This window comes from Melopsittacus undulatus, chromosome 5, assembly GCF_012275295.1.
Source record: "Melopsittacus undulatus isolate bMelUnd1 chromosome 5, bMelUnd1.mat.Z, whole genome shotgun sequence".
NCBI classification, from domain to species: Eukaryota; Metazoa; Chordata; class Aves; order Psittaciformes; family Psittaculidae; genus Melopsittacus; species Melopsittacus undulatus.
In genome coordinates, this window is record NC_047531.1 from 29,900,567 (window position 1) to 29,914,414 (window position 13,848).

General features: G+C 40.2%; 1 protein-coding gene across 1 annotated transcript in view; it reads right to left on the minus strand.

Annotated features, from left to right (window-relative positions):
• The window catches only part of FAM185A (family with sequence similarity 185 member A), a 38,868-nt gene that overhangs the window by 1,271 nt on the left and 23,749 nt on the right, over window positions 1-13,848 (minus strand). Inside the window, exons 6-7 of the mRNA XM_034062735.1 lie at window positions 11,492-11,587; window positions 8,583-8,717 (exon numbers count right to left, since the gene is read on the minus strand). Coding sequence (XP_033918626.1) covers window positions 8,583-8,717; window positions 11,492-11,587 — 231 coding nt within the window. The remainder of the gene's footprint in view (window positions 1-8,582; window positions 8,718-11,491; window positions 11,588-13,848) is intronic.

The window sequence follows — 13,848 nt, forward strand, 5'->3', positions numbered from 1 at the left end:
ACAATTCCCCATAATATTTTGATTTCAACAAAGTTATGGGGTTTATTACACAGTTCTGTAGTTTTTGCCATGGGCTGGAGACCATGTGCCCACCAAAGCCGTTCTATCACTGCCCTCCTCAACTGGAACAAAAGGCTGACGGGTTAAGATAAGGGCATAGAGAGATCACTCACCAGTTACTGCCACGGGCAGAACAGATGTGACTTGTGGAAATCAATCTATCACCAATCAAATCAGAGTTGGATAATGAGAAATAAAATCAGATCTTGAAAACAACTTCCCTCCTCCCAGGCTCAACTTTGCCCCCAAATTCTCTACCTCCTCCCCCCCAGCAGCACAGGGGGATGGAGAATGGGGTTGTGGTCAGTTCACCACACGCTGTCTCTGCTGCTCCTTCCCCCTCAGGGGAGGACTCCTCACATTAGACATTAATCTCACTAAGTAATTTGAAGTTTTGTTCCTTATTATAAACACAGAAGAGAGACAGAGGTAAGACCTGGTTTTCCAGATGACCAGACATGTTGTTACTATAAACTGCTTTCACCCAGAGCTGTCTGTCTTCTCACATGTTTCACATAAACTTAGTATGCGTGGTCATGCTCTGAAAAGCTCACAATGTAACAAAGGAGGAAGTTCAACTTACCCTCATTTTACAATTAAGAAACTGAGGTCAAGAAAGAATAAACAACCTTCCAAATTTATCTAAAAGATTTATGATCAAATTGGGAATTAAACTGGCTCTTTTAAGTCCCAAATTGGTGCCTTTATCACAAGATCAACCTTCACTTTGGTTTATCTTCACAAAATATCGCTTATTATTACTTTAGTGTTCGTGTGACTGAGTGAATTCTAAGTTTAGAACTAATTTCAGCCTGGAATAGCATAAGGGATGGCAGGAAAGCAGATTCTGAAGCAACTTTGCAAACATGCTCTGCTTTGACCTGTAACACAGCTGAAGTTAAATTTTGGCCACGTCAAAACAGTGGCGAAACTCCAACTGACCTCACTGCATTGGTTTCCACAACCCCAGCTTTTGTGCCAGAACCTTCAATAGCATTTCAGTATTTTGGTACTTCTAAGTGGGATTAATTTAAGGTTATGGTCCAAGCCCACACCAATTCACCAGCAGGCTGAGGTACCACTTAGAAGTATGGGATTTTCCGAGTCCAACAGTGACCAGGTTCTCCCACTGAATAAAGAGGTATTTCAGTGTCCATTCTTATCAGACTACAACATGCCTTCAAGAATCTATATGGGAATGTCCTAGTACAACTTCTGTGTTCCCAATTGCTCCAGGCAGCAGCAGCCTCAAATCACACTCAGTTGCTGGATCATTCCTACCATAAGGCAGAATCCATAGTTCCACTCCCTAATTGCAACTTCAATCTCTGGTGATCATCACAAAGTTGGACAAATGCATGGTACATGAAATCCATTGAAATCTGAAACTTCTTCAGAAAGCTTCCCTGACCCATCAATTTGCAATGGTATTGCATCAGGAAATATAAACAGAAATCACAACAACATCTGTCTTTTTAAGCAGAGGTAGCCCTTAAAACATTAGATCAGTTTGAATTTTAAACAGGAAATAGCCTCCAGGTGTCAAAAAACCCCAAACTAACAAAGAATTGTAAAGGACATTTTCAGCTGATCCCTTAGCAGAGTTGTAGGGCACTGAAAGTATGGCTTTTCTTTCTGCGGAAAGAGGACAAAACCAGTATATTTCCAGAAAGCATACACTGGAGTGCTTGGTCCCAGTTGCTCTCTCTCATGTCTTTGTCACTATGGCTTGTACTTCCATACAAGGAACAAACCCTGAAGCACAGTCAGCCTGGTATACAAGTACTTTCACACACTGCTTATACCCTGCCTAAAAAGCTAGAGTGTTCTGAAGAAACACAGGCACAAATTAACACGAGCTGCTGTGAAGCTCAGTTGGTGTCTGAGCTCTGTTTCTCATTTTGCATTTGCTGTGTGAGCTTAGGAAAATGTTTTGGTCCTTATGCTTCTTCTTGGAGATTTGCCTGTGAAGGAAATGCAGAAAACATCAAACTGTAGGAAAGTCAGTGTCAAGTTCCACTCCCCAGGCATTAAGATCTTCAAACTAGTTTAGGTTGTTAAGCTTATCCTCAGTAGCAGATCAAATCAAGCTTAAGGTATTTAAGTAACTTTGTGTATGAAGCACTAATCAAGCAAAAAGGTTGGAGATCTGTTGGTGACAGTTTGGTCTTAACCATACTCACTGCCTGTACCCTGAATACTGTGGGAGCATGAGTGGATTCTGAGGATCACTTTGCTAGCATGATTAAATCACAAAAGCCAACTGCCTGCTGGATTCAGAAGGGGGGATATAAAATTAATAAAGGATTTAGTTTCAAAACCAACCAGTTAATGCAACAAATGTGAGCTCAGGAGAAGACAGATGCACCGCTCTGCTGCATGGTCACCTTTTCCACTTGTTTTGTTTTGTTGTTTTAGGGTGTGTGTGTGTGCGTGTCCCCTTACAATATGTGCCGGTGTCTAAAGGCAGGGAACACCTTTAGAGAACTTTACACAGGCAAGTACTGACTGTTTATTCACTTCCCTTCCCAGAGATTAGTTAAGGAGATCTTTATTTTCATCTCCTAAAACACACACAGAGCAGCCTATTTTCCATGTTGTTCACTGACGGTGTTAGGACTGTGGGATCTCTCAAAAAGCCTGTGAACAGCTTGAGTTAAATGCAAGCTGAAACCAATAAAAATCTGTAGGATAGCATCTCATCTCATGTGTTTCATAAAAGTTGGATGAACTTTCTATTTGACTTGAAGGAATGTAATCTTTTCCAGATAGAACCTGGGTCTTTGTTTGTTTTTTCAAGATACTGCTTAAGGATCAAGGCTTCACAGAGGGACAATGTTTAACAGGACACTGTAAAACAAAGCCCTTCCCACTCAGCTCTAGTGGCAAAAAGTCAATAAAAATTGCTTCTAGGAAAGAAGGAAAGTTCTGAAGTGCCTTGAGAAAACAGGGAGGGACATGACAATGGATAGCGTTACTTGGGGGATCAGAACCGTAACTGAATGCGAGTCAGCTGCACAGTGGGAGAGGAGAGCTGCACTTGGACAGCTGTTATAGTTCAGAAAAGACTTCGGTTTCAGCAGACTGACAATACCAGCTCTTTCAGTTATTCCCCTTTTAAAGGCAAGTTGTTTGCCTCACATTACTCACTGCTCCTTCAGCTTCATACTTAACCCTGGCACTCCATGTAGCTAAACACACACACGTTACCTGAAAGGAAACAATAGAGTATGTCTGATAACAAAAGCACATAAACACACCTGTAAAGCTTTGTGCACTGTACATGAGACTTCAGCATTCAGCTCCCCCCTTGCACACTGGCTTTGAAGTAATCCTAAAGGCTAAATCCACAGTACTTTGTAGGCCACATTCCCAGTATGAGCCATGTGTGAGTGGTGAGAAAAAATGTTATTCCTGAAGGTAGGAAGCATCTGCCTAAATCCCCTGTGTTCCAGAAGGGAATGAAGATCTAATCTCAGCCAGACATAAACTCTTACTATTTCAGTGCATGATTGTTGTAAGGAGAAAGGTGCTCGCCACAATCTACCTGGAGAACCAGACGGGGTGAAAAGACTTGAAGTATGTTATTAAGAGAAGCCCAACATATCAGAGAAAGGCCAGTGGTATCAATGTCCATCTTCTCAAGGGGATCTGGTAATTAGACAGGCTCTCTCCAGAGGCACGTGAAAAGCCATTTAAGGTGTTCCTGGTGATCAGAAGAGTAACTGGATGCTGGATCAACCCATAAGGTAAAGGTAACATCTATCTGGAAACTTTCACAGGAGAAAAGGGTTTAGAGAAAACAGGGGATTCCTGTTTGTATTCAGGACAGGCTTTTGAGGGAAGGCATAAGCTAACATGCAAGAGAGCACTCTACTATCTGTGCGCATGGTCACCACAAGGCATGGCTCTGAGCACAACACTCTTCACATGTGGCTCAGTGAAGTTCTAGTGTTATAGATGGGGTGTGATAGTACCAAAGGCTAAAAATGCTTTTAACTGCTACAGCTGTTGTCCCACTGGATGACATAGGGAGCACGTACATCTCAGCCTGGGAGAAGACAGTAATTCCCAAAGAGTACTTTCTTTGTAAGAGGACAGAAACATACGGAGAGGTTGGTTTGCCGACTTGAAAGTAAGAACAGGAATTCACAATAACCTACACAGACAAATATCCACAACCTCTGAGGAGCACCTGTGGGACTTTCACCACAGAAAACTCACTCAAGTGCTGAAAACCAGAGAGAGAAAGTGACTTGCCAAAGCTAAAAGCTCACTCAGCACTAGAACTGGAGCTAGACATGGGGAAAGATCTGGAATCAGACAAGCCCCTGGCACCACTCAAAGGTGGAAGATTTACATGGTTTAAAGAAAGGGGCTATATTCCAGACAGACAATTCGATTTGGAAATTGGTACCACCAGCTACAAGGACTTAAAGAAAGTCTCCAAATGACTGCAAGACCTTTTCCAGCAAGTTTAGTTGTCAGCACACAAACTGGCAGTGGAAGTAAGCAGAAGCATGCCCACAGTCTGCATTCATTCAGTCCCCACATGTACCCACCCCGATGCCTCACAACCTTCATCTGAGTTACTGCAAGGTGGGTGGCAGCAGATGGTCATATTGACTTCAGACAAGGGAAAACAGGTCTGAAAGTACCCAAACCAAGGATCTAACCCAATGTGCTCACCAAGCCTCTTCTTCACAGTCTGCAGTACTTGGAGTGGCCTCACCAGACAAGTGCCTACCACCAGAAAGTTTATCTTACTGTTTAGCTAAGTTTTTCTTACCATAAGGTCAAATCATAATTTCTATTCCTATCACCAGTGGGCAGAGAACAACTTATTTCTTTCATCTCTGCAGCAATTTCTTACATACCGGAAAAAATGCATCTTATCTTCCCTTAGCCTTCTCTTCTTTAGACAAAACCAACATTTCTTTTAGTCTTCTCTCATTAATCATGCTTTTAAGCCTCTCATCATGTGCTCTCCTCTGGAGTCTCCACAGTTGTCCACATCCCTTTTTGAAGTACAGTACTCAAAACTGGACACATGCCAGCAAAGTATTAGCAATGCATGTAAAGCCAAGGGACTGAGTTTTATGGAACAGTCATGCTCATATATTGTTTATTTTCTTTTCAGCTGTGTAACACTATTGTTTCCTGTTTAATGATGTTTTTATTGATATATTGCTCCTCTTGGAGCCACACAAGTCATTATTCCTATCTTCGTACTTTGAATTAACCTGAACAAATGACTTATTGGAAGAATGGCCTAAAAAGCATACAAATCAAGATTATCTGAGTTTCAACTTCATCCTTCAACATGTTTGTAACTCCTCTAACCCAACAGTCTCCTAAGCTCTCTTTCTGCTTAATTATTTGACACTTTTTAGTCTGTTACCTTTCCTCTTACCATATATAGTACCAGATATAGTTAATGATCTCTACAGTCTTTAATCAGCTGCCTTGAGAATACAGGCAGACCTGGAGACACGGGGAAGGTACAGACATTGAGCAGCAAGGGCTTCCCTCTTCACTAGGGAAAGGAAACGAATGCCTTGACATGACTGCCACCAGAAATTAAAGGAGTTACTCAAGCCCTCAAACCAGACAGCTGAACAAACACTTTCACCGATGGAAACTGAACCAGTGCTTAGCATGAAAGATCTGGTTTATAACAGATTTCATTATACCAAACACACTACTTCCAAGAGTGCATGCTGATGTCAGTGGAAACAAATGCCTTGTCCTTGCAAATTACTCTGAGGAGCAAACACCCTGGCACTGCTCTCCAACTCCTTCCATGTATCAGCAAATGTCCCAGTCCTGCAGGAAAGTTCCTTCCTTTTCTAAAAGGGCAAAACACCTTTTCACACTCTTATCATTCTGCCTCCAGAGCATTCACTCCAAGCTTTCATCTTCCTGCTTTGACTAAATCCCACCCTAGTCCTTGACCACCCTGCAAAACCCTGGATGTGGCTGCTTGTGGGACTGTAATGCACCGACTTCCCCACTCAGTGTGGAAATGGGACATGTGAAGCAAGGTAACAATGTAAGTCGTAACTGCTGTAAAAGCCGAAGGGAAGGCTTTTCTAGAGCAGATCATAGACAAGGTGCATTTCTACTCCAGTCACAGAACTCTGTCTTCGCACTGTAGTCTCCTAATATCTCTCAGAATATTCCCAGTGGCAAGTGAAGTTTCCTGAAAGCAGCTGGTTCCTGTGTTATCCACATGAGAGCTGGCCAGCTTCTGAAAAATCATCTATTTTTAAACTAACCTTTGAGCTCACAAAAGTCTAAACTGCCATGCTCTTGTGATTGTTTTTCTACTTGCAGAACCCCTCTTCTCTCTCCATTTTGTATTTCTTCAGTTGCAGCAGCAGGACAGCTACAGACTCTACCTAAAACTTCATATGAAAACATGTTTTCACGATACAGACGCAGTATTAAATGATGTTTAATTATTTCAGTATCTACTTGTACAAGGAAATTCTCAAATACCAACTTTAAGAAGTTTACTGAGAATAAGGGAACAAGTGCTTTTGCAGTAGAAAGAATACACTTTCACCACAGGTTAAGGTAAAGAGGAGGAGAAGCAGGAAGCATCTCCCTTACCATGCCTAAGGAATGGGCAAATGCTGCCTCCTTCTTTGCTAAGAAAGAGGTGGAATTGTTTTCAAAACAATAAGGAGCAAAGCACATGTTAAACCCAACTACTCTTCATGTTTGCTGCTTCTACCTGACCAGTGAAGAAAAGGGAGAAGAGCATCATTGGTTACATTACCTCAGAAAACACTGAAAGCTAAATGCCAGGTATAGATATAGATGAAGATATGTTACTTCAGGCCAGCACTAGTTTAGCTGAACTGTATCCTGCAGAAAATTCATTCCAGGGTCTCTTTTTCATTCACCTGCATTACAATCAATTTATATCAATGTTTAATAATTTTTTTGTGCAATGATTATCAACAACTGATAATCACTGGCCTAACACTGTTTCCTCTGCATAATCCTCACTGATTTCCATGCCTTTTGGATATGTTTAATTTGAGGGTTAACTAATGAGAGCTGCTTTTGGCCTCAACTGCCAAGATCATTTCCATACAGAATAGTGGTTGAAAAATTGCATCTGTCTCAGCGATGACTGTACTACATAAACACTGGCTGGGTTGTGAAACCAGAGAAGCCATTCAGCTGTGGATATCTGAAACACCACTCTTATCTTCAACATTCCCAGGGTAATAAGATGATTAACTGGCCAGTGGTCCTCATTCAGTGGGAGAAATGTTTTACTGCTGAGACCATTCATTCTATAGAGCCTTGCTAGTATCTGGGGTCCTTCACAGATTTCTAGCCTGAGAACTTCTAACCATGGTTTTTAAAGCTATTGCATTTAACAACCACCAGTATATTCATATGCTAGCTACAATTCAAGGCAGGATATATACATATATACCTGTACATTTCAAGACTACTATTTTATACAAGCAAGTTACATGGTTTAGTGAGAGGTGTCCCTGCCCATGGCAGGGAGGTTGGAACTAGATGATCTTAAGGTCCTTTCCAACCCTAACTATTCTATGATTCTATACTGAAATTGCGTACACACACTTCTAAAATTTCCTGACTTTGAGATTATCACCTAACATGGGGGAGGAAAAGACGTTTTGTATATATTTTCTTCAGTTAAAACCAAAATGAAACTCAAAGCCTCACCCGGTCTGCTATCACATCAGGTCATAATGACACAACATGTTCAAAACCAAAGTTCAGACACACTGCATTATTGTTTCCTCTTGAGCAAACTGAGTAGTAATTGGTAACAGCAACAACCTCAACTTCTAGATAGACACATCTGGAAAGGGGGAGAGAAATACACACCCTGACAATGAATTGTACAACTGTTTTCTAAAGCAGGAAACAGCAAGACTTGGGATTCCCAAGTTCAAGTTTAAATACATTAGAAGAACGTTTCCGGTAATCACAGGCACCTTTAAGTTTACTCTGCTCCTCCATGCTCCGGCTTCTTCTGCTCTTCTCCTAGCTATCTCCCACCCATCATTTCTGCACTGTTTAACTTTTATACTGTACATTTATAAATATACTATATACCCCTTTTACTTCCCCCTCCCACCCAACAGAGACAGACAGAAAACTTCTCATTATATTTTTTAACAGACATTCCCTGGCAATTTATTGTATGTGACAGTATAAGCCAACAAAGCAATGGGTCAAATTCAGCTCTGGATTACCTCCCATAAATTCACTGGAATAATGCTGAGAATGAATTTGGCTCCAATGATTTTATTAGAGAAGCAGTTGTTAGCATTCACAAGTCATTTACTAAACAAAATAAAAAAGTCATCTAGTAACATGGGGAGTACAATGGCACAAGGAAACATTAGAACCTGAAACAGATGAAATAAAAAGCAGCCAAGAGCAATAAACTCTTAAGGAAACATAGCTGCCTTTGACTAAGGCCAGACAGACATTTATTGGAAGCCAAGATTAGTAAGCCTTACCACTTATAGTTACATGATCATCTTTGGAGGCACTCTGTGCTTCTTTTAACTGAATCTCTGAGCTCACATCCACTTTCCTTCCAGACAACTGTAAATAAGCTTTGAGAGAGGCAGGTACCTTGACTGTAATTGAACCTGGTACAAATTGAAATGAAAGCTAGTTAGTTTAACATTGAGATCAAAGCAAAAACCAGGCAATTATTCCCCTAACTTGAATCAAATTGTTTGGTTCGGAGTTTTGGAGTTTTTGTTAAGAGCCTTCAGACACGGTAACCTCTTTGTCTCTGGAAGGATAAATGAAGATAACGTAATTTAACGTAACCAGGATACTGCATGTCATACGGTTATCATACAGGTACACGCAGTTATCATAACTGAACATAAGCCGGCAGTGTGTGCTCACAGCCCAGAAAGCCAACCATATCCTGAGCTGCATCAAAAGGAGCGTGACTAGCAGGTTGAAGGAGGTGATCCTGCCCCTCTACTCTGCTCTCATGAGACCTCACTTGGAGTATTGTGTGCAGTTCTGGTGCCCTCAATATAAAAAGGACATGGTACTGTTAGAACAAGTCCAGAGGAGGGCCACAAGGATGATCAGGGGACTGGAGCACCTCCCGTATGAAGACAGGCTGAGAAAGTTGGGGCTGTTCAGCCTGGAGAAGAGAAGGCTGCATGGAGACCTCATAGCAGCCTTCCAGTATCTGAAGGGGCCTATAGGGATGCTGGGAGGGGACACTTTATTAGGGACTGTAGTGACAGGACAAGGGGCAATGGCTTAAAACTTAAACAGGGAAGGTTTAGATTGGATATAAGGAAGAAGTTCTTTACTGTTATGGTGGTGAGGCACTGGAATGGGTTGCCCAGGGAGGTTGTGAATGCTCCATCCCTGGCAGTGTTCAAGGCCAGGTTGGACAGAGCCTTGGGTGATATGGTTTAGTGTGAAGTGTCCTTGCTCATGGCAGGGGGGTTGGAACTAGATGATCTTAAGGTCCTTTCCAACCCTAACTATTCTATGATTCTGCGTCACATGCAGAAAGTGGTGTCACAGTCTTTACTTGGCAGACATGAAAATTAACATTGACATATACTGCTAGCAACAGCTCTTGGTAGAGGATCTTATTATAGAAATGATCAAGGGAAGCAAATCTAATACATCTCACAAGTATTATGACTTCAGCTTCATCTTCTAGTTGCTTATTTACACTCCTGATCAAGGACAGGGGATGGGATTTGATGATTAATCCATGGCACATTAAGAAGGAATTGCTCCTCTGGAATGATGAGGTGCTGCTTACACACTGTTAATACTGCAATTGTCTTTGCTTTACTGCCCAGGGCCAGCTGCTCACATCCTTGAACAGATGCAGTCTCAAAAGTGACTAACCAGTTTAAACTACATATCACAAAAATGTTAACTACTGACAAAACTGAAGCGTTGGTAACGAATAATTTTACCCTTGAGATTAAAACCAGAAATTCTGACTTCTGTTTCCCCTAGATATGTGCTTCTATGCATCAGGAACAGGCTGCCCAAGCAGGTTGTGGAGCCTCCCTCTCTGCAGACATTCAAAATCTCCTGGACACATTTCTGTGTAACCTGCTCTAGGTCTAAAAAACCTGATGTGACAACTAGTGGTCAGAAAGCAACCCTAGCTGTGCAATCTAAATTCAGCAGAATCACTTGCCTGTGACAGTCCTAATGAACTAGTAACTGTCAGTATAGTTGGGCCTAAATTTTGCTGGAGCCACAAAAGCCTTAGGATAAGAACAGTCTTCATCTTTGGGTCCTCCTTGGAGAGTTTCTCAGTGATGTGACTCATAAAATCCAACACACATGCAGTTAATTTATCACGAATGGGACATTTTCTACACTGCAGCTGTCAGCAGCTACATCGAATTTACGGGGTAAACGAAACCAGAACTTCATCAACTTTGTCTTTACTAAACTGTGCTGCCAGTTTTGAAAATAACATTAATTAGCTTTTATGAAATATGTTTGTCTTTCCTACTAACTCAAAGGAAGATTAACTTAGGAACAAGTGATTCAAAAGGTAACTAAGAAATAATATAGAAATAAGTTACTTTGCACTAAAGAAACCAGAACAGCTGGTGCAGAAGAATGCTACACAAGTTATTTCAATGCATTTCCTTCATTATTCTGAGTAACTGCTAGGTTTTAACAGAGCACAGGCATTGTCTCACAGACAAGAGTAGAGTACCAAATACCATGTTCAATTAAAACACCTGCAGTGCCTGACTTGATGTTAAAGTATAAAAACACTGTAGTGTGTGGGCTTTTTCTTTCAAAGCTAGGACTAACAAGATGTATTCAGGGTTTGGTCATTTACAGTATCGTATCTCATGAATGGTAAAACTATGAATCTGACTTTAGGCATGAGCTTTTACCTAAGAAGTGAAATTCTAGTGAGTAATCAGGAGAAAAAAGGGAAGACTGGTAGAGCAAGGCCTCTCATCTTTTTCTGCCTTCCAATTTTAGGAACAGGACATTCTAACCAGTAAAGGTGGGGAAAAAGAACTGTAAATGTGTGTCAGTTGTCACTGTGCGCACACATGTATCAGCATCATGGAATAAACTGTGTTCAAGGCAAAGGAAGACTGCATACAAGTCAACTCTACAGGATTCTGCTGGGTACGCTGCCAGGAAAAAAAGCATTGAAAACCACAAATATTCTATAATCCACATTAAGTACCATTGCCCCTTAGAGTTTACTGTATTATCAGTATATACACCTTCTAATAATGAGGTAAAACAGAATATAGATAACCAACAATCACAAACCATGTTGCTTTTCAGACAGACAGAAACAAACAAGAAAACCCCCAACCCTTGCCCCTTTTTATTTTACATCATAAGCTGCAACAACAAGAAAATCTTTTAGTTTCCTAACCTTTTTGGGATTTCAGATCCACTTTTCTTAACTGACTGACATAAACATCTATCGTCCCATGATGTGTAGAAGCTTTTAGACTTCCATCTGATGAATCTGAGGAAAATAAAATAAATTAGAATCTTGTCTATCATTCATCCTTTAAAATAAACATTTACCAGAACCTTTATTTTTATTTTGATTTTGACAGTTCTTCCCTGTTTGAGAAGTAACTTACATTTACTGAATGTCAGGTTTCCCTTAGAAAAGGAGGTTTCTGAGCAAAACTGATCTCTGCAGTCCAGAATTGTGGCACAGACACAGCCCAGGGCCATAGCCCTGCAGCTGCTACTGGACTTGTAGCATCTACAAGACCACAGTAACACTTCCCTCTTTCTACAAGGATGAATTTATCTTTGTGCAAAGATCAAGCACAGACTTTGAACACTCAGATCTATTTTAGATGCCAAAAGAGTTCATTTTCTCATTCTCTACACAGGGAGAACTTTACCCATGCAAACAACAGCAGTTGTGCACTATAATACCTCCCTACAAAGAAGAACTGTGTGTCAGGCTTTGTAAAGTCTCATTCACTACACATATGAATTTTATATGAATGTTTGAGATAACCATTGCACTTTAATATACATAGGAAACCGGCATTTGTTCTTTGCCCTGGAGAAGAGATGCATGTATTTTCTTCTATACCTTACTAGCTAAAATTTATAACAATACTTCCTGAAGAAACATATTTTACAACTAAAAGGCCTTTAAGAAGCTTGAACTGTATACCTGAACAGTAGTCTTTAATTACTTGCAATGCATTCCAGTTTTAAATATACAAATTCCTACAAAATTACAGTGCAGTTCTAAAGAGTCGATTTTTGACCTACTGAACAGATCTATAGCTGATATAAATTACAAAGAAATGATGAAGCAATGCTAGAGAGGCATAAAAAAATAACTATGTACCTGAGCAAAAGGCAGTCAGTGAAATATCTTTTTAGATACAATGTTAGAAATGAAAGCATGGGCAAGAAATCTTGAAATACTGATTAAAACTGGTTTTCTTAGCTTCTGCATGTGCACAGAAAAAAGAAACAGTCAGGCTTTCAGAACTAAAATAACAAAAGCAAACCTAAAGGACACTGCATTTTAGAAAGTAAAAACATTCATGAAAGACTTAACTTGATGAATCATAACAAGGATATCTAGTATTAACACCTTACCCTTGCCACCCAGTTTCAACTCTAAACAAACTAATCTAGTGCTTTTCTGATTCCAGATCTCAAGCACAGATGTTGAAGATCAGTGTATCATATACAACAGTAAAAACATGGAAAAGGATTATTATCCAACAGCTAAAAGGGATTTATTTGGAAAGGAAAGTAATGAAAAAGTAATTAAGAAGTAGCCAATCCATATTTAGTCAGCTGAGCAGCTGAGAGACTGCCTTTGCCTAAAAAGAACACAGTGACAAGCAGAACTGAGTGTTTCTGCCATCTCAATAGATTTTATGTTAAAGCAGCTGTGCTGCAAATCTGAAGAATGCCCCCCCAAACATTAACTCTCCATTAATTGAAAATCAATGAACTGGAAAGGTTTTTCTTGTGTGACAATGGAACATTTTATGGATCACTTTTAAAAAGGTTATTTATGGTAAATTTGAAAAATAAAGTCATTAAAACAGCAAAATTTGATATGAATCACCATTTTTGAGTATTTTTAGTAGTGATAGCTTGACATGCTCTTGTAAAAGCTACTTTTGTAGATATTCCAAATCAAATTTAAAAGCCTATCTCAGAGCCTTCACATAATCTTGACAGAGATTTTTTTTGGCAATGGGAAATAATTAAGCCTATGATTCTTCTGCTTTAAACAAAACATGCAATTAGTTCTGTTATCTGCACTAGGAAGAAAGAAGAGTCCTCAGTGATAGGACAGAGACCCTCTGAAGGCAGAACAACTGCCAACAGCCAGTACACTGCCACCAGCTGACGGTGCTCTGCAGGGATCAATGTTTATGCAGCAAATCCTTCTTCCTACGCTTCACATGCAAAAGAAGCTCTTGTGAGACTCTTCACAATGAAAGATGCCTTTTGCAAATCTAGCAGCCCCACTGCAAGACCGAAAAATGTGTTCTTCTCTAGATTTTCAGTTTATACACATATATAAATATAATGAATGTAAATATTTATATACATGTCAGTTACTCTTTGGCAAGAGACCAGATTCCCTTTGCAGAAGGCATAAACAAATAAAGGATGCAGGAAGAAGGAGCAGGTATAGGTTCACCAAGGCACAGATTTACCTGTAAAGTAAAAAAAAAAAACCAACACAAAAAAAACAAAAAACAAACCAAGAACAAAACCACCCCC